The 24,601-nt window shown below is 39.9% G+C and overlaps 1 protein-coding gene across 3 annotated transcripts in view; it reads left to right on the top strand.

The window, feature by feature from the left end:
- Positions 1–24,601, top strand: part of BABAM2 (BRISC and BRCA1 A complex member 2) — a 168,304-nt gene that overhangs the window by 77,756 nt on the left and 65,947 nt on the right. For all 3 annotated transcript variants that reach the window (XM_062637037.1, XM_062637039.1, XM_062637038.1), the window contains one exon: positions 9,778–9,887. In XM_062637037.1, coding sequence (XP_062493021.1) covers positions 9,778–9,887 — 110 coding nt within the window. The remainder of the gene's footprint in view (positions 1–9,777; positions 9,888–24,601) is intronic.

Below are 24,601 nucleotides of genomic sequence, written 5' to 3'. Positions count from 1 at the left end.
AGACTTAGCTTTGTACCTAGTGTCCTTACTTGCTCAAACGTATTGCAGTATTCCCAACGAATTATTACCTCAGAATCTTCTTCAGCCCTGTATACTAATCTGTTTGTTTTGTCAACTTACATATATAAAGTATAGATACCTATGCATGAGAAAGCTATATTTGTTAATTAGAAAGTTGACTTTGCAGGAAAATGATTTTATTTTGAACTGTATTAGTGATCTGTTTGCACTTTAGTTAAGTACTTGGGCATTTATTAGGTCTTGGTTTTCATTGGAAATGGGATCACTGCTCTTTGGCCTCTGCAATGACATTACTATTTTTAAAGAGATGGGAAATCAGTGAAATGGGGGAGAAGAATGTGAATATTACTTTCTGGTTAAATTATAGCCCAGTCGTCTGAAGAGATGGTTGGAGAGATTCGAGTCTCAGTGGAATCCTAGTGAAGGATTTGAGTTCTAAGCGGCATGTGTCATTATCTGGAAAAGCAAGTTAAAAACTAGCTTACATTAAGAAATGGATCGTACTGCAAGCTGAGGAAGCAGCTTGATAGCTTTGGGAGATTTTTAGAGAAAGAAACTACATGAAAGTGACCTGCCATAAGTCATTTAAATGGAAAGTATTTTTGTGTTTTCTTTTTATTTCTATTTACTTGTTTCTGAGAGCATTGAAAGTGGGCTTTTACATTTGGCAAAATTATAAATGCACTTTACATTGTTTCCGGTAACTAAGACTGTATGTATACATACACACACAAAAAAGTTGTCTCATGGTCTTTGAACATCAGCATCCTTGAACATTGGGGTTTGAGCTACATTTTTATTTCCTAGTACAGTTCTTGTCAGTATTTGGAGTGTAAAAAGTAGATAGCAATGCAGAATTAAGTGTGAAGTAAATGTCTTTGTGACTGTTGTCAGCAAGGAAATACCATGGCACGTGGCAAAGTAATACAGAGAGTTTCTGAGCCCTCACAGAAGTCCTAGAATTAATTATATTACTACATTATAAATCTTAATAGTTCTCAAATGAAAAGTAGTGAACATCTAAAACACTGGTGAAGAGGAGTCCTCCCTGCACTAAAAATGCATACAACAGTGTAAAAGCATACAACTGAATGTAGTACTTGCCCGGAATCAGTGTGTCTGTCACTGTATTGGTAGGAAAAAAAAGATTTTGCTTTTCAGGAATTTGTTTTTGTGCTGGTTGGTTTAAAAAGGAAAAGTTGTTTATCAAGGCATGGCAACATTGGCTTGGTCTGACTGGATGCAGCTGCTGCTCACTAGTTAAGAATGAGCAATGTGCCCACTATAGAAAGCTAAGCTTTGGACTCTCTGAACACTGTTCATCCCATTATCAGCCGGTAATGGCAGAGGCAGCTGTTTCTGTCAACCTCAAGGTGCTTTGCCTGAGGTTTTAGGAAAGATGTGGTGGTGTTGGAATCCCTTTCCTGCCTACAGAACTTCATTAGAATAAGGGGGTGTGTTCGAGTTAACCTACTTTTTTGATGGTAAAACTGTAGAGTTTTATTCTGACTTATTTGGTCTGCTTAGAAATTAGAAGTAAAACAGAAATTAAGCACTCCTGTGTAGTGTTGAGTAAATCGAGGTCCTGGGAAACAAAAGCACTCTTTCCTGAATGCATGGGGAAAAGTCTGAGATTACCTCACAGAAGTGTAGATTCCTAATATTTTGTGTTATCTTTATTCTAATTCATTTGCAGATTCATTCCTAGCTATGTGAATGTAGTTTATTAATCTTATTTTAATCTGAGTGTGACACCTGATATTGGAGTAGGTAGAGCGAATACTTAAGTTTCATTGAGCAAACTGAAGTTTAAGATCACAAGCATCTTAGATATCAGTCTCTTCTAAAAATATAAAATATACCCTACTGTAGTGTCATTAAAACATATGCAATAAATGCAGTTGTTTGGTGAGGACTTGGATTCAGTCAACAGAATGGTATGGTCCTTGCTTGCAAATGTATTTTGTATTTCTTATATATAAAAATGATTATGTAGAAACATTTTAGCTCACTTGAAATCAGTTCAGAAATACTAATTTTAGACCGCACCCAATATAAAGTTTAGACTGTGCCGCACATGGGTTGTTTCCAATTTGAGTCCCAAACTTACCAAAACATGATTTTGACCCTTGAAATCTACCTTATTTTCTGAGATTGTGTTTTTCAGGCTTAAGGAAACAGTTGTGGTGAACGTATCGCCACAACTTTATCTGGTGTCAGAATGAATTAGTTTTTATCCATTTAAATTACATTAATCTTGAAAGTTATGTATCTAGTATGTATTTTTGTGGACAAGAATGTTATTCTTCCTTCTTAACCATTTTATTTTTTCTTACACTTTTCCTAACAGCATTCTTTACCTAATGGAGATGGTCAATCCTATTGTGGAAGTAGTGGTAAATTGCCATGACAAAAGAAAATGGTGCAGGCAAACCAGATTTGGCGTAGGGAATCACAATATATTTATGTGTAAAAGTCTGAAAACAAAGCAGAACAAAAAATGGCAATGAAAAAAAATCCTGGGATGTTACTCACACTTGAAGAAAATACTGCTTGCTTAAAAATATTTGCTTATCAATGCCCAGTGATATACGTGGAGGTCTTGCTGTTACTTTTGATGCTTAATTTAATTCTGTTTTAATGAAAAAAAACTCGGTACATTGTCCTAGAAGCTCACTCTTCAGATTCTGCAAAGTTGTTCCTAGACTACTATTTCCATGGAACTTTTACACTGGGTTCAAATGTGCTCTCTGCCCTGACTGAACACTGCAAGCATTCTGTTGCGTTACTTTGGGAGAATGGCTGCATTTGGAACGCTTTGATGCCATGGGCAGTGCACGCAAGGTAGCTGCCTTTGTTTTCATTAAAGAACCAGCACTCCTTGATCAGACCCGGTGGGTTTCCTGGAAGACAGGAGAAAGAATTTCCTGGAATAATTGCATATTCTCCCTGGAGTGAAGCAGATTTCTCAGTCTCATTTGCCACATTCCTTTGCCTGCTTTCCCCTAGTGTGTTTTGTTATATTTCTAAAAAAACATTAGATGTAGAAAAAGGTTGGGAGAACATGTAACTGCTTGTATCAAAGCTGGTTGGTGACACTGCTATGCAGCAAGCGTACAAGTTGCTTGTGCTTTATTTGACAGTTGTTTTTCCTGTGGTTGCACACTGTCATTTGGAGGGAAAAGGCCAAACTTTGCTAACTGGTGTGATGCAAGGAGCCCATTAGTACCAATAAAGTGAATAAGTGTTTTCTTCTCTGGTGCAATTCACGTTTCAGTTTCAACAAATTCTGTTGCTTACTTCTCTGATCAGTTGTTAGTATGGTTTCATTACAGGTTTGAATTGCACACAATTACATGGGGTTAAGTTTGACCCTAAGATAAATTACCTTTCTGAATGCATGTTGTTCTCATGCATTTATGCTCTGGAGACCTTTTTCCTCCAGAAGGGATCATGCAGTATAAATTTCACACTCCAGTGAAGCTAGCTGAGTTGGTAGGGCTGAGTGGTACCAGTCAAGTAAGTGTCTGTTAAGACTTCCACATATCATAAGCTGGATGCTAAGATCAGCGCCTCCACAGTCCACTGTGCTCTCATCTGTATTCTGCCTTTCTATTCCACCTTCTCCCAACATCCATCATGTAAGCTGTAAATTGTCTGAGTTGAAATGTGAATGGTTTGGGTTGGAAGGGACCTTAAATCTCATCCAGTTCCAACCTGCTGCCATGGGCAGGGACACTTTCCACTAGACTGGGTTTCTCAATCCAGCCTAGCCTTGGAACACATTCTGTAGGTCGAACAGTTTGTGTCCTCTTCCTTACCTCACTTTTATCCCCAAAACAGTTGCTGCTTGCACTTACTGTACTAACTTAACCCTACAAGAAGCCCTGTTCCCTTGTCTCATTTCCTGCCATCCCCAAGGCCTGAAGCTGCTTGTCCTTCCCAAAGTGTGACAGTGCTCTTCCTGCACATCTTTCCTATCTTTTCTACCAAATTCTAAAGTTATTTTCTTCTCAGTTCTGACTTTACAGTTAATTGTGCTGAGCTAGATACTGTGCTTCAACTGACTGTGCACTTTCCTCCCAGCCTTAAGTCCCTTACTTTTCAAGTCTTCCACTTCCATGCAAAACCAGGTCCTTCCACTACCTGGGATGTGCCTGCAGTCACTTTCCACTTTGTGCATTGATATTTGCTGCAGGGAATTGCGCTTGCATGCCAAATACAGAAATACCTCCTCTTGAAAGAGTACTCTAATCAAAGGTTGCAACGGATTCTTTGTTGATAGCTAAGAAAAGGTAATAACTGGTTTTCCAGACTCTGCATCTTTAAGGAAAAGGAACTGCAATGTACAACTTGGTTGGACTCCAGGCACAAGAGGAAATGGGTTATAGCAGTTGTGACTGTGTGGAGCAGATGTTTTGGTTGGACTGGCTATCAAGCATCTGACTCATAATAAATTGTCAGTTCCAGTAAATTCCCAGTTTTCAATTACAGTAGGTAGGATACAAGAAAACAATGCCGTTTGGATGCTGTATTTAAAGTGGTTTTGATGGCAATTTTCATAAACTGCTCATATGAACTCTGTAAAAAGATTAAGTATCTTGCAACGGGAGCAGCTGTAACATTCAAATGCATGCTTTGATGTTTATTTTGATTGATAGGAATAAAGACTAACAAATGGTTGTTTTAGACAGTGTTGGTATAATTAGAAGCAAGATTTGAAGTTTTACTTTGGAGTCTTCAGATACCTGAAGTCTTTTCCTAAAGGTTTTTGAGGGGAAAACAAATCTGAAATCACATCAAACTGCTGTTTTCATCTGTTCTGTGCTGCTGTATTTTCACCTGGCCTCTTGTTCTTCAGCTTCAAACATGCACACTTAATGAAGCTTTCATCTGCATTGGCTAAGGAGACTAAGGGTACATTAGACTGAAATACCCGAGCTTTCTCTCTGTTTTTTTTTGTGAACACAAAGTTTTTGCTAGAAGGTCTCTGCAATGGAAAAAAGAGCCTATGGGTTGAAAACCTTTAGGTTTGTTGGTATTTTGTTCCTTTCTCACCACATTGCTTTACAATGTGTATTTTGCATTTACACAGTACTTTGGAGGTTCAGTCAAGGACCAGTCCACACTGTGCAAAGTATCCTGTAAATATAGGCAACCCCTTGCAGTTCTTGAGAAGGAAAACTGTTGATTTTTAGTGTAAAATGGTGCATCCAGGGTTTTTTTTTCTCTGTTTGATTTGAATGTGCATTTCCTAAAATGAAGAAAAGATTATTTTTCTTTAAAAAAGCACATGGTAGGGAAATGCCAGAAAGGCACCATGAAAATCCATGTTGGATCTTTTACGCTGCAGTGTGCTAGAGAGGTTTTTTTTACTATCAAGCATGAGACTGTTGTGGAAGAACTCATAGGTGTGCATTATCCTGTGCTCAACTACTGTTTTCAAGCATTTTTGCAAACATCCAGTTTTTTTCAGCCTCAAAATTCCTGTGGCCCAGATTGTGTTCTCTGTTCAGTGGAAGTACATTTTAATAATACCTTCCGTAGAGCCTTGTGTGGAAGAAGTTCTGTGACTGTAAAACAGTACTTTAATGTGGCAGCTCTAGCCTTGGATGCTAACGTTTATAGAAAATTACCATTCTTAATGTTCACAAAATCAGTTTTTCGTGTTAAGAAAACGTTTGTATTTAACTCCTCTAACATTGTGCTGCGAGTTAAATACAAATTATGAGAAGGAGCATGGCTACTTAAATATTGTAAAATGTGTCTTTAGTTCAGCAGTCTCTTTCTTTTTTTCCTAAAAGGAAATAATATTGCCAAAGAAATTGGATGTCGCTCTCTCTTTTGAAGCCAGCTGAAAAATAAAAAGAGAGGTGATTTTTTTCTTTTCTGCTCTATTTAAATCTGGCCTCTTCTTTGAGAGAAACACACATGCAGAAGTGGGAAAGGGGAATGCACTGCCTGGGCAGAGTTTGATAAGCATTAAAACAACCTTTGCCTTTGGACCCTTTTGGTGTAATGGTGGAAGGATCTCAACGTGTGTTCTGGAGCAATGTCATTGCCTGGTGATGTAAGGATTTATCTCTGCACCTAGTCACTAACAGGTTTTGTAGAGGTGACCAGGAGGGAAATCACTGAAGGAGTTAAGTTATGGCTGGCACAGACAACACAAAAAAGGTCTATCAGTTGAAAAGCTTTCCATAGTTTATCTGTAAGACATGTGGCTTTGGTTTAGTTTTATAAACGACAGTTGTAACAAATGCACTAGGGTTGAATGCATTTCTACCAAGCAGATTCTCGCATAAATGAAAGTAACGAGGTCCGAAAGGAATAAATAGTATGGTGTCAGATAGAAGGGCCTTTGTCATAAATGTGTGTAAACCTGCAGCCACCTGAGCAGTAAGGTAGAGCAGCTTCATGGTGTTACTGCATGGCATCTTTTAAAACCTACAGGAATGAAGGGCTTTGGGGTCTTTCATAAGTTACAGTTTTCATTTCTTGGAGTGGAAAATATGCATCCATTTGAATAGTGGTAATTACAGAAGAATGCCAGTTTCCTCACTCAGATTCACATTGGGCAGTAGCTGCATGAACACATGCAGTGCTGTGCTGGCAACAGGAGTTGCAGTAGTGTTTGTTGGGTGTTTGTCAAAAAATCCCATCTCAGTTTATTGTTCTTACTACACACATCAGTTTCAGCTTAACATGCAAAGGTACTGTGATGGTTTATGTTGTTGTATGGTGGGTTTTTTTTCCCCTGGCATAAGTCTTCATACTAAAAAAGCCACTAGTGGGTGTAGAAAATACAATGTAGTAATACCGTATGGGTTAATAGCTGCTGTGGTGGTGTTCACCTAACATTTTTGGGGGTTTATTTTTTGTTTTCTTGTTTTGATTTTCTTTGATCAGTAAGCACCTGGGTGGTATTCTAGAAACTGGTCTTATGTGTGGTGTCAATCTGTATATGCACGTTAACTTAAGCACCAATACTACATGCGAGATTACGTACGTTTGGCTTTGTCCATGCAGGTTGTAAAATGCACGTGGGTTCTATTCTGTAAAAACAAACTATGTAAAAAAAATTACAAACAAAAATAAGGTATCAGAAGAGCTGTATATGTATATGAGTCAGTGTATTATATCATAGAATCATAGAATGGTTTGGGTTGGAAGGCACCTTAAAGATTATCTAGTTCTAACCCTCTGACATGGGTAAGGATGCCTTCCACTAGACCAGGTTGCTCAAAACCCCATTCAACCTGGCCTTGAACACTTTCAGGGATGCAGCTTCACTGAGCAACCTGTCCAGTGCCTCACCACCCTCATAGTTAAGAATTTTTTCCTGATGTCTAATCTAAAACTATCCTCTTAGGTTTTAAAACTATTCCCTCTTGTCCTATCCCTGCAAGCCCTTATGAAAAGTCCCTCTCCAGTTTCTTGTAGCCTCCCTTTAGGCACTGGAAGCTGCTCTAAGGTCTCCCCAGAGCCTTCTCTTCTGCAGGCTGCAGAACCCCAACTCTCTCAGCCTGTCTTCGTAGGAGAGGTGCTCCAGCCCTCTGTTTAGTGGCCAGTAAATTCCCAGTTTTCAATTACAGCAGGAAATACTGTGAAGTAGGAAATACCTGGATCAGAGGTCTTTCCTGTACTGAGAATTCCAGAGCTGGATGCAATACTTCAAGCGGGGTCTCACAAGAGCAGAGTAGAGGGGAAGAATCACCTCCCTCGACTTGCTGGTCACACTCTTTTTGATGCAGTCCAGCATACAGTTGACTTTCTGGGCTGCAAGTGCACGCTGCCAGCTCATGTTGAGCTTCTCATCAGCAAAACAATTATACGTACTTGTCATCTCTTGAAGAATGCCCATTGAAATAAAATCTTTTTAATCATTAGTATTACTGCTTAATCTGTCTCAATAGTTCTTTTCATTTGATTGACAATTAGCAAATTAATGGGAAATAACAGTTAATGCCATGTTCAGCTTCAGGAGTCAAAGCTGTTCCGAAGTTAATTTTTTTGCCTTGATGTCAGAAATACATGAAATACAGGGGAAAAGGTTGTAGGGGATTGCACTCTTAGGTGTTTTTTATTGTTGTTTGTCTTGTTGAAAAAGATTTTGTAATTTGTGCTGTTTTTTCTACTTTAGATCTAGTATCACTTGGAAATGTAACACTGAAGGGAATATCGTGGATCGCAAGATCTTGTCCATAGCTGTTACAGGCAACCATGTCATATAATCCCATTCATAAACTGATCATACCCCAACAGAACAGCAGTTGGTTTTTGTCCTCACCGCTACGTATGTGTTGCCCTGTAACTGCAGGTGAAAACAGTGTTCTGATTTCCAGCCATAGTGTGCTCGTGACCATTTTATAGACATTTCTTTCGGCTGTCAGCAGTGAGCTGCACAGCAAGGCAGAATTTAAGAAAACACTGTCAGCTCCATCTCATTTTTCATCTAAGACAATTAAGCTTTTTTAAGACCCATTCTTCCCTGCAGCTTATCACTAAGTTCCTTGGCATGTTGTGTTCTGCACGTAATAGCTGGTATGCGGCTAGTCTCCCTGGACGTTAACAGTTTCAGCCCTGCCAAAGCTCCAAATGGCACAAGTCTTCCTGAAACCACTCAGCAGTCACTTTTGTTTTCTCCCCAGATAGGGCAAGGTCTCCTAACAATGTTTAAGTGGTTTGCATGTTCCTTCCTCCCAGCTGCTTGTGGGACAGAGCATAGCAGGGCACACTGCACCATGTTGATCCTGCTTCGAGCACATATCTGCCGGGTTATCTATTTCCTCTCCTGTTTTTCCAAAACGGATAAAAACAAATGCATCTTGGCGAGTTGCTATGTACGTATGCACAAGCACATTAAAGGACTTCTTTGTGAGCAGCAAGTGGCACAGTGTTACTTGCTGTCAATGAAGGTGACTGCACTGCTAACTCATTAGTTTCTAACTAGAGGTCAAGAGCTTAAATTGTGTGTAGCATAAATATACTTGTTTGTACTGTATGTGATTTATGAATTGGAGAGATGTCAGGTTCTAACCAAAAACAATTTGTTCTAGCTGATCCCTAAACTGTAACTGATTGTTCTGATACAAAGAAAGCCTCAACTTTGAATGCATTAAGATTGGCTGTTATGGTATTTAGCACGAATGTTCAGGCTTTTTTCTTACAGTAGTTTTTATAGAGTATGCAGTCTTTGCTGAAAGTAATGTGTGCATTTAATTTGCAGGAAAGTTGGGGACAGTGACTTCTAGATACAAATTTCTGATTGCAGAAATGTTTTTCATCCACATGAGGAGTTGAATGCAGCAGCAATCTTGGACCGTGTAATACTTTCAATAACAAATATAAAATCTGTGGTCATAACTCAGTGATCTTATAATATTTAAGAGAAAATTATGGCATTTCCATCAGATGTTAGTGTTAAACCAAGAATTCTTAAAAATGAAATCTGCATCTTTACTGAAATAGGAAGGTCAGCTGGTTAAAGAAGAGGAGCTACACTACTGCACACTTGCTAACACAGTAATTTGGCTTAATATATCAAAGGGAATTAAGCACGGCAAAATATCTTTTACGTGTTAATGTAGTAAGAAATAATACACTTGTAATCTGTTTTTCAATGGCTCCACTTTAGATTCCTCAGTTAAGCATCTCCTAAATAAGTTGGTATTTGACTTACTAGTTGTTATCTGTAAGCTTATAAGTACTCAGTTTGTTACTTGCTCTTTTATATTTATTATTTCTTATATACAGGATGTGAATGAAGACCCTGGAGAAGATGTTGCACTTCTCTCAGTTAGTTTTGAGGATGCAGAAGCCACTCAGGTTTTTCCTAAGCTGTACCTCTCCCCGCGTATTGAACAGTGAGTGAGACTGTTTCTTCTCGAGTGTTTGTTCCACTTCATCTCTGAACTTACCATTTTTCCTGGTATATGTGAGAAATGTTGGCTAGGTGATAACATGCTGTTGCTTTAAATCGCTTAGAGTCATAGTGATGACCTCAAGTGTGTGTCTGGTGTAGAAATGACACATCTTTCAGCTAGTTCTGCATCTGTGGCTGGACCACATCTGAATGAGGAAGAGGCATCACTGGCTACATGCAATATTCTTGTAGCATCATAATCTATGAAAACTATGCTGTGTTGTAGTAGATATTTTGAGTGCCTGCTGTGGTACAGCACACTGATACCTTTTTTTGTGGAGGAATCTTTTATTTCTTTTGGGAAGATGTTATCTGTATGAATATAATACATTTGAATGAAGTATTGTGGAAGCTAAACGGCTTTATTAACTGTGATTTAGGATTTTGCAGCTTTAGTAAGTTATGTTTTTCAGGAGAATATCAGAATATTTCATTTAAAGATTGTTGAACATTACTGATCTGTTTACCAGTTGGCAAACAGATTTGTTGAGAAATGGATTTCTGCTCCTAAAATGGAAGAGTGAGGATTGGAAATCGGTCTGCTTTCATTGAATTTCTCTTCTTCCATTTCTGGAATTAAAAATATTTTAATACTTCTCCTTCTCCTCCGTATTTTAGTCTTGTAATGTCTGCTTCAAAAATGTCACTACGTTAGACTGTTCAGATATACAACAGTCACACTGGTCTAGCATTGTTTCAGTGATGCTTTGTTTTTATGGTTACTACTGGAGTGACTTTCCTCTGAACCTCTGGTAACACTTCTGGGTAGAGAAGAAAAGATGGGAAATACTGACTCCCACAGTTTTATAATGACTCAGTGATAAAGCTTGTGTGAGTGATGGAACGTGGTATCTTGATATTCTGCTCAATGGGGCATTGGCCTTGGTAACATGTCGGATGCAATTTAGAGAAAAAACAAAAACCAGGATTTCATTTCGATAAAGACGTAAGACTTCCCAGGTATTTTACTTAAGGAAATGTAGGTTACACATCCACATGCAATCACACACATGATCCATTTGGCAGCTGTTACCTCTTCATATTTTATATCAACTCACTACTTCCTGTCAACATTAGTTGAGTGAATAATTGTAGTCAAACATGTCATTATCATTCTGTGTTCCAAAGAATTCTGCTCAGCTGCTGTTAAGTGCTGCCACTAGTTTCCATTGTATTTTCAGATGTACTCACCTATTGATTCTTAAGGTATTTCAGACTACCTGGTTAAGTCTCTCTAAATGACCCATTTGCTAATGAGTACATTGCTTATTTTCCTGCTTTCAAAAGTGTCTTAGAAGGGTGTTAAGCTCTTGATACCAGGCAGAATAGCAATACAAAGGAACATTTTGTCTTCCTCATTTTGTGTCAGTGCCCCAAAGAATATCTGATTTTAGAGGTGTGATGTAGAGCGATATAGCAGAAAGATATCTGAGTGGTGTTGGTACGTATCTGACATATTTATGACTTTGTCATTTATAGCTTATGTAGTCATGTTAGAATCATGCCAGTAAACCCTGGAGTTAGTTCCACACCAGATCTTGTCACGTTATCTGTGTATCAGAGTTGAGATAATTCACTCCTCTAACTCAATTTGTCCTCATGTATTTGTAAGGTATTCATCACAGTATTCAGATACTGGTAACCTAACATACCAGAGTTGCTTGCGAGTTGTTGCACCTTCCTTTATTCTACTGGCTACTTCTTATGTGCCCTGAAAAAAAATAGATGGGTATGTTTCCGTGTTTGTTCAGTTGCACTTTATAACAAAGATCTAGCTGTCTCTTGTTCTTTTCCAAAACCAATCTCTGCTCTGTTTAGCAGGGGCTGACAGTTTAGATATTTAACTTCCCAATGTTTGGGAACTGAAGCAACAATGTGTACTTCTTTATACTTTTTGCCAAAAGTACAAAAAGCCTCAAGGAGCCCTGAGGATTAGTTTAATGACTTGAGGCCGTGGCATGTTACATTTGAATTGTGTTCTGCTTATAAAAGGTCTTTCCTGCTGCTAACAGTAATTGCATCTACAAAAGCCATGTAAGCAAATTACCAGTGTATTTTTTTATGTAGCAGATTCTGAGGTGGAGTAAGTAATAGTTGACAGTTCCCAGCATAACATTCCCAAGTACTCAACAAAACAGGAAAAATACCAAATTCCCACAATTATTTTGCTAATACTAAACTCAATTCACCTTAGGAAGAACAAGCAAACAGGAATAACATTTTCCTGACGTATGAAAAAACATGTTCAGATAGAAATGTTTCAGCTTTGTAGAGAAATAAGAGCAAAGGGCCTGTTTGTGTAACGTGAGTTATCTCCTGCTTTCCCAAGAGGTTTCATTGCTTTTGTGTTTTACCATATAAACATGCATTCCCACATTGCTTTTTCTAAGAATGCAGTACCCACAGATCTGGTCAGTGAATTTGAGCCCTAGCAGTATGAATACATTGGGTTTGCTTTCAAGGGTTGTTGTAAAGCATGTTTGCTCTATTTTTAGGTGGATGATAAGCATAATACTAGTAAGACTTTGGTCTTTGTCATAGATTCTGGAAGAGAGCTTTGCAAAGTGGAGAAAATGTTCACTTTTTAATGGTTTGGGGCTAAGATATTAGTACATCGGTGGGCTTGAAAAAGCTCACGTATTAGAACAGGAGGTAAAAATGCAGTAGAGAAGTATTGTGGCTCATTCAAGGCAATATTGGTGTGGTGTGGTGTCTAGCTGCAAGAGTGTTAAGCCCAGTTCTTATAGTCAAAAAACAACCCCATGCTTAGGGATGGGAAGCATTTGTGTTAGCTTATAAAAATCCCAGCAGTAATTGGTCATAACTATACCTCGTTTAATTCTTTAATTAAAATCTGCTAATTTAAAAATACTCCTTTAAATATTACTTGTTCAAAACACATTAACCACAATTTCTAGTTAATGGTTCCTTAAGTTGAAATCAAACATTTTAAAAAAGCTTTCATTTTATAATTTTAAGAATTCTTCCTTATTGCACTGCATCAATAAGCAGGTAGATGCCAACAGCAGCCACTTCTAATGATTTTGAATGTTAGATTAAGTTAAAATGAAATGTGGGGTATTTACGTTATGTGTTTTGTTTAAAAAGTACCATTATAACTGTAGCATCATAAAAACAAGTTTCCGCACACTTCTGGAGGAAGTGGCAAGATGGGAAAACCCCACAGACTGACCACCCAACTAGAGAAGATGGTGATTGTCAGCATCCGTAAGCATGTGTCCGCAGCTCGGCCTGCTCCTCCTCCCACCGTGGGGCTGCAGGCTGTTCTTGAACCCCTGCTCATGGCTGCTGTGCTTTGGGGAGCGGGTCAGAGAGCTGAGCAGTGCCAGGACCTGCAGCCCCTCACTCGCCCATCCACCTGACCTCCTCCTACTGCTAGGTAGGCACAGGCATTCTGAGGCTGCTTCTGCACGGCAGGGAGCTGCTGGGTTATTTACCCCTTATGGCTCTGTCACGTTTCTCTAAACCTGTCAGTAGAAAGCATCTTGATGACTCAAAATTATCTTTGTAGTGAAAGTATACTAGACATTCATATGGAAAGGAAATTTGTAATGAAAATACCCATCATATCTTTGGTTTCCATTTATTAAGAATCACTAGATTCTAAATCCAAGCAGTCAGGGCAAGATCGAACAGCTGATTTCTATATTAACGCTTAAAATGTGTGTCAGCATAGCGCACACGGATGTGGATCAGAAGTTTTGTAGGTTGGGGTTTTTAAAGAAAAAATTCAATGTGTGCATTTTTCTCCTGTATGAGTTGTCCATGCTAAAGAAAATAAGAACGGGTTTGTCTTGCTTCACGTCTTACGAAAAGAAGATATTGGGGTAGAAACACTGCTGCTCAGTGAATGCTATGTTCCTTGGATTCACAAAAATAATCTTGCAATAAACACTGTTGTCCTGGAGGGCTTTTTTCTGATAAATATGTGGACATGAATATGCTAAGAAAACCAGCTGTCAGTAGAACTTGTTTTGCTTAAATGGATCAGGCTCCATGCTCTGGGGACCGAAATGGTCGTTTTTTACTGGTCTGGGAGTTGTGCCAGAGGGTTCTTCGTGACTGAGGGTGGTATGCAGAGTTCGGTGACTGCGTTTAACCTTCTCTTATGGGCAGGGGAGAATAACAAGAACCTGATCTGAACTCTTAGACTTTGAATGTTTCTGTATGTTTTTCACCAGTGAAAGAAAAGTAGAATAGAAAATTAAACACATGTATTTGCTTTAAGGTGTTATCTTTTACCTGTCCTTTCTGCTGGGAGCTGGGAGGAGGAAAACCACAGAATATTATCCAGTACTGCCAGGCACCACCTCTCACTATGTTTGAGGTACGGGGGTGCCGTGAAGGGCTTTGCCTTTCAAATTGGCATGCCATACTGCTGAGCGTACATCACTGGTTGAAGCCTGCTGTTTCAGAATGATTATGAATACACAGTCTTTAAATGAGTGGTCATGCTCTAGGCCTTTTTATGTGTCTGTCTTTGTAGACGGCAGAAGTAAGACGTTTTTCTGTTTGACATATTAAAATGGGCATATTCATCCGAGCTGATGTTTTCAGGAGAATTGTTAATAGGTAGCTAAGACAGCCCATGACTTCTTAAAATCCCAGAGCATCTTAGCAGACATGGGAAGCAGGAGTGACGGTTGTTTTTCAGGGCTTTCTCTTCCAGTAAAAGCCTAGTTTGGTCATGCCTCTAAGCAATGCCTGGCCAGTGAATCAGTGATAACTCCTGCCTGCTGTATATGCCATGTCCCTGTCATCTAAGTCTTCTGAAAATGTAGACAGTACAGGGCTAGTTTCTAGTTAGTTCTGCTTTGCAGTTCTTCCTGTGTCCTAAAAATCATGTTTTGCTGTAGCCACCTTTTGATGGCTTGTTGACAGCTTCAGAAGAGATCAGGGTAGACTGGGGTTGACAGTCAAAACATATTGACATGCACTCCTGTCCTGGGTGCTCAGCTGTACTGGCTGTTCCTTTTCTTTCTAAAACTGATAGAGAACAATTACTGAAAATAGTTGTAGAAGACCTAAGATTATGTGTCCATCATCCAAATGGTGCTTTAACGCAAGATATGTTAATGCTGTCCTTAAACGATTCAGGGTTTTTTTTAGGATGGTTTCTTTCAGTTAAGAGACTTTCTTTCAGTTAAGAGACTAAGCAATTAGACCTGATCAGTTAGGTATGAAATACTTGAAGCAGTTTGGGACTGATGTTTGTTGCTAGGTAATGAGGTACCATTTCTCTGTATAGGAGATAAGGGGCAGGTTTTGGTCTGATATACACTTTGGGACAATCCAGAGCTCATCATTGCCTCAGGTCTCAGAGAAAAGTATTGAGTTGAATGTTGGGAAGGGTTTGTGCCTTGCTGGAGAGTCAGCATGTATTTGTAAGGTTCTGTAACCTGATGGTAGAGGGAGTGTTTTTAGATGATATATCAAGTACTTTAACCTTTAAAGGGTTTTCTTGTATAGTAGAAAAATATGTACAGAAAATTGAATCAATAAGAAATTAAGAAAGAAAATGGAAAGATGATTGAAGAATGGCCCTTCCTCTACATGCTTCTAACTGGAGTGCAATGGTCTACAGAAATTTCAGTACCTTTAAGCAATTTGTTTCCTTAAGATGGAAATCTTTCTGTTAAGGTGTTGTGTTTTTTCACTTGTGTTCCTATAGTTTATTTCAGGTTACCCTAATTAAATATACAATTATGTTTCGTGTTTTGTTGTTATATGCTATGAGTATACCATGTTTCATTATGGTAACCTCTGTTTCAACATAGGCATTTCTAAGTACCATTGTAAAGCTGTGCTCTTCTAAAATATCCTCCTCAGCATTTTTACTGTGGTATCACTGCATCTAGGTGTGTTTACCCTCCTACAAAGCATGATAACGAAGGAAAAAGGGAACAAAGTATTTTTTCTTTAGGACATCAGACGTTATTATAAGGGTATTCTTGGTTCTTTACTGTTACCCGTATGTTTAGACATGTATCTTTCTCCTGTGAGATTGTCTGAAAGACTTCTCATTACTCAAAACTAATTCTGGCAATGACTTCAAAACTTACTGTAATCACAGCTACTAGCTAGGCCAGTGCTTAGCACAGTTGAAATTAAATGTTGCCCTGTATTTGCAGTAGGGTTTGGGGTTTTTTGGGGTTGTTTTGGTATTTATTTCTTTTTATTTTCTCAGATTGTGTTTACTTTGCCACTGAAATTCATTTCGGTTTTACTAATGCCTTTTTCTTTTGATACATCAGTGGTTTTGGCTTTGCTGTTGACTGTGGCGTTCTTACAGTTTGGGGGGTGTTGGAAGGTATTTTTGTTGCTATTCTGACATCCCTGGTGCAGTACTGAAATGCCTTTCTCAGATACCTCCCCAAGACATTAGAGCACACACAGCAGATTTCCTCTTCCTTTCCTGAAGTGTTTTTATAGAAGGAGGGAAGCCTGCTGAACAGAATCAATCCATGATAGCACTGAACCGTGTCTGTTACAGGTGACAGGGTTTTTTTTTTTTCATACCTAAGAATGAATAGGAATCAGTCTTGATTTCTTTTACATACGACTTTTTGTTCTCCAGAACTGTGCTGGCCAGCTGTAGGGTGAGCTTGGATTTCTTGGAATGTTTCCCATAAAATTAGTTAGGGAAATTTGACTAGAGAAATTTGAAACAAGTGTCATCTTGTTTTATTGCGTGGCTTGTGATATGGCCGTATTAGAGCAGGCAAGAGGGTCTGGTAACTGGGGATAAGTGTAAACATAGACTTGTTTAGGTTGGAAAAGACCTTTACAATTGAGTCCCACTATTAACCCAGCACTGCCAAGTCCACCACTAAACTATGTCCTTAAGTGCTACATCTACATGTCTTTAAATACCCCCAGGGATGATGACACAACCACTTTTCTGGGCAGCCTTATCCAACGCTTGACCCTGCAGTGAAGAAATTTTTCCTTATATCCAGTCTAAACCTCCCCTGGGGCAGCTTGAGGCTATTTCCTCTCATCCTATCACTTGCTACCTGGGAGAAGGGATCTACTCCCACCTCATTACAACCTCCTTTCGGGCAGTTGTAGAGAATGATAAGGCCCCCCCCGCCCCTGAGCCTTCTCTTCTCCAGACTAAACAACCCCAATTCTGTCAGCTGCTTCTCATAAGACTTGTTCTCCATACCTTTCACCAGCTTCACTGAACTTCCTTGGGCACACTCCAGCAGCTCAATGCCTCTCTTACTCAGGGCGGACCGACAACTGAACACAGTATTTCAAGTGCTGAGTACAGGGGGATATCACTGCCTTAGTCCTGCTGGCCACACTACTATGATACAAGTCAGCTGGCCTTCTTGGCTGCTGGGCACGAGCTGACTCATGTTCAGCATCCCCGAGTCTTTTTCCACCAATCAGCTTTCCAGCCACTCTTCTCCAAGCCTGTAGCATTGCATGGGGTTGTTGTGGTCCAAATTCAGGACCTGGCACTCACCCTTTTTGAGCCTTATACAATTGGTCTTGCTATTGATCCAGCCTGTCCAGATCCCTCTGCAGAGCTGTCCTACCCTCAAACAGATCAACACTCCTGCCAAGCTTGGTGTTATCTGCAAACTTACCAAGAGTACACACGAGTCCCTCATCCAGATCATCAATAAAGGTATTAAGTAGAACTGGCCCCAACACTGAGCCATGGGAAACAGCAGTTGTGACTGGCCACCAGTTGGATTTAACTCCATTCACCACACTCTTTGGGCTCAGCCACCAAGCTGTTTTTTTACCCAGCAAACAGTACACCCATCTAAGTACTGAGGTCAGACTGACAGGCCTGTAGTTCCCTGTATCCTCCTTCCAGACCTTGCTAACTTCCAGTCAACAGAGACCTCCCCAGTTAGGCAGGACTGCTGATGATTGAAAGTAGCAAGAGCAGGTAATGCAAAGTTTTTCTTTAATCTTGAAGCTGCGCTTTAGCTGTTCAACTGTATCCATTCTAACTGGGTATTAATTACCAAAACTGACAAACAGTACTTAACAGTGAGTTAATTAGAATATGTCTTGGCAGCAAATACAGTGAGTATGGAAAGACATTCACCCAACAGTTATGAAAACTCAAATTTCCTAGAGTACACTTTGAACCTGCTTTTGTTGCTGCGTGGGTATTTTTCCCAGTTCTTGATGTAAATCCAAGCCCACCACTACAGAACATGGTATCTTTTATCATAGTACGCTTTTCTCAAGCTGAGTTTTGTGTATTTGGGATATGTGGCTTGCTTTCTGAATACGGTGACTAAGTCATTTGTTTTCAGAGAATTTCACTCTAATTGTGGTCTGCGCATTATGGTGTTCTGTCTTCAGACTTTTACTATTTTATTATTTAAAACAGTTAACAGACAGTCAGCTACTGTTCAGTGCTTGCTCCCAGATGGTTACATTCAATTGGTACAAACCTCTGACCACTTGGAAGTGAAGAGTTAAGGATTTTCAGCTAAAATCTCTGAAAAATGTGGAACATAGAATTAAAGTTGTATGTGAAAGACCTTGGTTTTTATTGGCTCTGTCATCTTCTTCCCCCCATCCAGGTTGGGGAGAGCTGGCAATACGCACTAGGTAGGGTATATTCCTAGGTACTATGGGTACTAAGTACCCATAGTATATACTTGGTACTATATATACCATATATACTGTACACTAGGTCCTATGTTCCTGTTGCTGGCATTTCAGCAGGGAATGTGATGGCACAGGGGATGTGCATTCAGGAGAATGACAGAGGAACAGCCCTGCAGGGAGTCTGATGGGCAGGAGGGAGACTGTAAGTGGAGGGATCTTCTTGAGAGGAGCTTTAATGCCTCCTTAATTATCTCTTGTAGGAAGATGCTATTTCCCCAAAATAAATTGTGACTGATTTTTGCAACATGACTACTAGGTTTCTGGGGAATTCCTTTTCCCTAATTACCGTCAAGAATGTGATTCATTGTACTGCTGATTTCATTTAAGGCTTAAGAGGCAGGCACAGTCTGTCCTGCTACATAACTACACGAGCTATTCAGCTCATGTGAATGCTAGTTGAAACCTCGTTTCCTTTCAGCACTTGCACATTGGACCTATCTGGAGAATACGTACAAAAGACACATTCTTAAATGATCACATTCAACAAGAAGTTGAATGATCTGTTCCTAGATAATGAAGACTCCCTTCAGAAGTATTGAGAACTTATTTCCTAGAAGCTTTCCTTTAAAGAATCCCCTTAACAAATCACAAGGATTTGTTGAATTGTAAACCCAAAGCAGGCATCCTGTAACTATACTAAACTTCAGTTTTCTTTAAATGAAAGTGCACATTGTAGGCAACTTAGAAAAGTCATTCTTTAAATGGAATGGAATTGCTGTATTTTTTGGTTTGCTCATTGAAAAACATGTAAGCTGATCTTCGTGGAAAGATCAGAAACAGCCAAAAACATAATGGTGCAGAGCAGGGCTTCATGTCCCGTGTATTTTCCCTCTAATGTTCCTTTAGAGCCAGTACTTCTTGAGGACTAGCAAGACCTGATTAATCTGCAACCTGGAAGAAACACACAGTGCTATTTAGCATTGGCCTAAGAGTCACCTTGCATCCAAGGAACTGAATGCTCCTTTTATGTTAAAAGAACCTTGGTGGGGGGTTTTTTGTTTGGTTGTTTTTTGTTTTTTTTTTAATCAAGAAGTAACATTCTTGTACCTGAAATATTTGGTTTTGTACCTCAAACGAGTCAATCAGTGAATTATTCTGCTGTGTTTCATCACAGAGTCACAGGTTTGGGGTGGAAAGGACTTCCTCCTCTGGACTTGTTCCAGCAGTTCCATATCCTTCTCATGTTGAGGACACCAGAACTGCACACAATACTCCAGGTTAGGTCTCACAAGGGCAGAGTAGAGGGGCAGGATCACCTCCTTCGACCTGCTGGTCACGCTCCTTTTGATGCAGCCCAGGATACGGTTGCTTTCTGGGCTGCGAGCGCACACTGAAGCCGGCTCATGTTCATTTTCTCATTGACCAACACCCCCAAGTCCTTCTCCGCAGGGCTGCTCTGAATCTCTTTTCTGCCCAACCTGTAGCTGTGCCTGGGATTGCTCCGACCCAGGTGTAGGACCTTGCACTTGGCATGGTTAAACTTCATGAGGTTGGCATCAGCCCACCTCACAAGCGTGTCGAGGTCCCTCTGGATGGCATTCCTTCCCTCCAGCGTATCAGGCAAACCACACATCTTAGTGTCATCAGCAGACTCGCTGAGGGTGCACTCAATCCCACTCTCCATGTCACCAACAGCCACCTCATTGTTTTTCGTGTGCCGTAGCATGGTTTCCAGGAGAACCTGCTCCAAGATTTTGCCAGGCACAGAGAGAGTGACGGGTCTGTAGTTCCCCCGATCTTCCATTTTCCCCTTCTTGAAAATGGGGGCTGTATTTCCCTTTTTCCAGTCATCAGGAACTTCACCTGACTGCCACGATTTGAGTTGTTACAGGCTACAGCTGAACTGTGGAGCCCACCTCTGAGGTTTGCACCCTGGTCACAAACACACAGAAGACCTGAGTGTTCAAGATCCTGCTTCCCACCCTGATTTACATTGGAAGACACCCTGAGCACTTGGTTATGGAGGAACTCGTGTGATCCAACAGGTCTTTGATCTCAATGACTGAGAGCCAGAACTCTGGTGTACATTGTGAGGCACACCTGCCGTGCTTCGTTTTCTGGGGGGTTGGGGTTTCTCTTTTATTTTTTGTGCAGTCATTGATAAATCTAGCCAAGAAAATTCAGAAATGCTTATTTTAGACATTTCTTGAACATAAGATGGGGTAGCAGTGTTTTGAAATCCTTTCATTGCGGTGGCTTCATAAACCATTCCTGTCTTTCATGATTTCTACATGTCTGTGTGCTGCTAAAGAATATTATAGAATTTAAATCACTGATCTCACGTGTGATATTTAGTAGGTGCATGCAGTCTGTGTCAAATATCCCAAGTTAAATCTGGCAGGAACTGAAACCTTAGAATACAAAAAATGTAGATTCTTTTTCATTGGATCTTGAAACTAAATTTCTTTGAGCTGGTTTCTGGCCAGGGGCCACTGAAAATACACGAGGAGGAAACCAGCTATTTAACAATTTCAGTGGACAAAACTCTGTTAGTACCAAAGTTGCCGACACCACAGTGCAGTGGAAAAACCTGTACAAATAGAGCGAAACAATTTGGCTTGCAGATATTTGCTGTTGAAGCCAATAAAAGGGCTGTGCTCTTCTGTGTGGTTTAGTGATGTCAAGCACTGCTTGCTGGAGGCAGCTGTGCTACTGCAATGCTTTCTTGACCTTAAATAGCCTATATGCTGGGTAATGCAAGCATTCAAATATAAATACAGGGCACATAAGGACAGAAGGAGGCCAGAAAAGGCATCCAGGCCCCTTTCCTCTCTTGAATTACTCAGTGTCTTCCTCAGTATTCTTCTAGTCTGGTATTTGTCCAAGATATTTACAAAACCGTTCAGACTAATTGTTCCCTTGTGTTGCTTCAGTGCTGTTTATTCCATATGTTAAGTACTGCATGCAAAGCAATCCTCTTTAGCGTGGCTGCTGCTTGCTTTCCTTTCCTTTTCCTTTCTCGTGGTTGTCCTTGGTAGTAACCCAAACAGCTGTGCAACCTCTGTCTGTCCTGAGAGGTTGTGTGTACCTGAGCAGCAGCAGCAGCCCACTGCTCTTCCCCAGCCCCACTCTCTAGGGCAAGTAGGACTTTCTGGCACATTTGGTGGAGGTAGTTCCTTCAGGTCAGGTTTTTGGTTGATTTCCCAGATATTTTGGGGGGATTGTTTTTTTTCCCCTTCTATTCTAGTGGTAAGATGGTATGTAATGGTAGATGGCATGCATGTGTAATTACATAGTGATCCTCTTGATTTGTTCCATTGCTCAATGATTTTCTGTGTTTCATTTTTAGCTGTACTGAGGACTGTGTAACTCACTTCCTACCACCTCAAATCCTGTTGTTTTCAGTTGGTTCTCATGTCTTTGTTCACTTACCTACCACTTAAGTTTCTCTTACCGCTTGCTTTCTTTCTTTCTCTTTTCTCTCCTTCCCCCTTTAAGTTCCATCTCTATTTGCTGGTTTTTGTGTCTGCCGTTTGTTTTCAGCTCTGCACACATCTCTGATAACGTGTTCCATTTTCAACAAGTGAGCCTCCGTTTTTTTTGCACGTCAGGTATTTTTCCTGCAGTTGACATAGAAACTGCGAGGGTTTTGAATGATGAGTGTAGATCATGACAAAGGAAGCCTCGCTGGAAGTTCATGCACAGTTTGATCAAGGAAAATCTTTACAGCTTTTTAATTGCCTGATGCACAGAATCGGTGCACATCCAGAACAGTCATTAGCATTGTCTAAGATATCAGGGCCTTTGTTCTCTTTATTTTAAAACATTCTAACATTAATGGGCTTTTTAAAAACACTTTAAAATGTTTTTTTTTTGTATTTCTTTTAACAGTGTTTCTCTTTACAGTTAATTGCTTCCATGTATAAAAGGAGCGAAAACTTAAGGATTTTTATGGAACAATGAAAGCAAAAAAATTCCATTAGTTTTTTTTTGTCAAAACCCAGGTTACATATAATTGAACAACCTTTTCTCCCCTCCATAACAGTATTCTATTTAGAGTACCTCTCAGCAGTAACAGGGGTTGTATTTCTCAGTACTGTGAATTTCTTTACTGATTTTGTTTTGCTAGTATTACGTTAAAGTTTTCGAGGTCAAATCAATTCATAAAATATATTAAGTTCCTTAACCTGTGATAGCGACAGGGATTTGTAGAAAATTCATTTGCGCCAAATAAGATTTCACATCAGAGTCCTAGAGCTCTTTGCTGGAAAGGAACTCTGAGTCATCCAGCCCAGCTTCCTGCTTGGCATGGGAATACCGCCAGCACCAGCTCAGGTTTTGTGTAGCGGGGCCTTTGTCTGGCCATGTCTTGAACACTTCCCACAGTATAGATCCTACAGCTTCCCTGAGGAGCCGGCTTGCTGCTCTGCCACTCTCCTTAGGGGAGGAGTTCTGAAAGAAGTCTGAGCATCCCAATGCTTCGGTTGGCCCAGTCCTTGAGATCATAAAGGTCCATCTGGATTGAGGCTGTGCAGTCTGTTGTAGCAGTATTATACAATGTCATTAACAGTATGCCATTTATCATGTGGCTATGGAAGCAAGGTACTCTTCACCCTTGAGCTACCATTCTTCCATTTCAACTCTGAATCAGTAACAAGCTATGTTAACACCACTGGCTTCCCCCATAAATCAGGGTTTTTCAATCAGTCTCATTGTGCTTCTCTAGCCATATGGAAGGGTGAGGGCTTAAGGACCTACTAGCTAGAGTTTGCTGTGGCTGGAGGTCATGATGAGCTGGCATAAAGTTACGTTGCGTTCCTATCTTGCTGCTAACACAATAAAGGGATGGCATGAGGAGTGAGGGTATGAGTGTGCTGCCTTCTGACAAATATTGCCAATGCATGGTCCTTTGGGAACAGCTGGTACATAACATAATTCAGAGGAGTATAGGGCAGTATGGGGCCAAAAATCAGATGATTTGGGTCAGTTTTATGGGTGGTGTTTATGCCTTGCCACGCCAAGGCACATAATAAAGGGAAATCTCTTTTACTTCATCTTTTTAACTCTGTATACTGAAGCCTTCTAGACTCCTTTTCAGTACACAAACACAAATTTGTATTTTCCTTTCTTAAATTTCATATATTATAGCAAAATAAATTAAAAAAAAAGTCACCCTGAAATAACAAATTAGTCCCAAGCAGTGAATGATCATAGCAGAGCAACTGGCATTGTACTGCCGAGTACTTTCTACGTATAACTGAGCATACTTAAAATGCTGGGAAAAGGATGGATTTACCCTGATTTTGTCTGTTATACTAATGCTATGAAAGTCTAGCGTTCTGTTTTGGTTCATCTACCAATCTGTTCGGCATATTTAGTAGTTTAATGGTAGAGTCTACATGCAACCACCCCTGTTACATCAGACTCTGTGCAACTGAAATGTTTACTTTTCACCAAGGCAACTCTCTGTTTTTTGTCAGTTACTACCTAACAAAGTCCTACAGCTGACTCCCTTTAGAATCAAGAATATAGAGGTGTTCAGGATTTATAGGCATACTGTGCTGAGGCCTTGTAGCAGCAGCATGTTTTATGTAACTGGTCTATTCAAGGACTTGGTTTGGGGTGGTTTTAGTTTGGGGTTTCATTTTGGTTTGGGTTCGGTGTTTTTTTTTTCATTTTTAGATGTATGTATATTCTTTTATTCTTCTTTAGTTGTCTTGGGCAGGTTGTGTTTGCTCTGCACGTGCACAGTCCTGTAATACCTGCTGCTGTGAAGTTATTTTCTTAGTCAGCAGAATGAAATTGAGAAGGTTTGTGGAAAAGTCTTTTACAGCAAATAACCTCTCACTGTTCTTTTGGGGACTAAAGGAGAACTCGCATTTCTGATGTGGTCAAATTGGGAACCATGGCTTGTGTTTAAAGTACAAGCACTTCATGTTTCTTATTGTTGACAACAGGACATCCCTCAAATGTCTTCATTACAACTACCAGCAGGGGATATTTTTTATGAAATGTTTATGTGTTTTGTCCAGACTTGATTTGAAATTA

This window comes from Pezoporus occidentalis, unplaced genomic scaffold (assembly GCF_034315485.1).
Source record: "Pezoporus occidentalis ecotype Australia unplaced genomic scaffold, CSIRO_AGI_Poc_V1 ctg50, whole genome shotgun sequence".
NCBI classification, from domain to species: Eukaryota; Metazoa; Chordata; class Aves; order Psittaciformes; family Psittacidae; genus Pezoporus; species Pezoporus occidentalis.
This window is presented reverse-complemented; position numbering and strand designations above follow the sequence as displayed.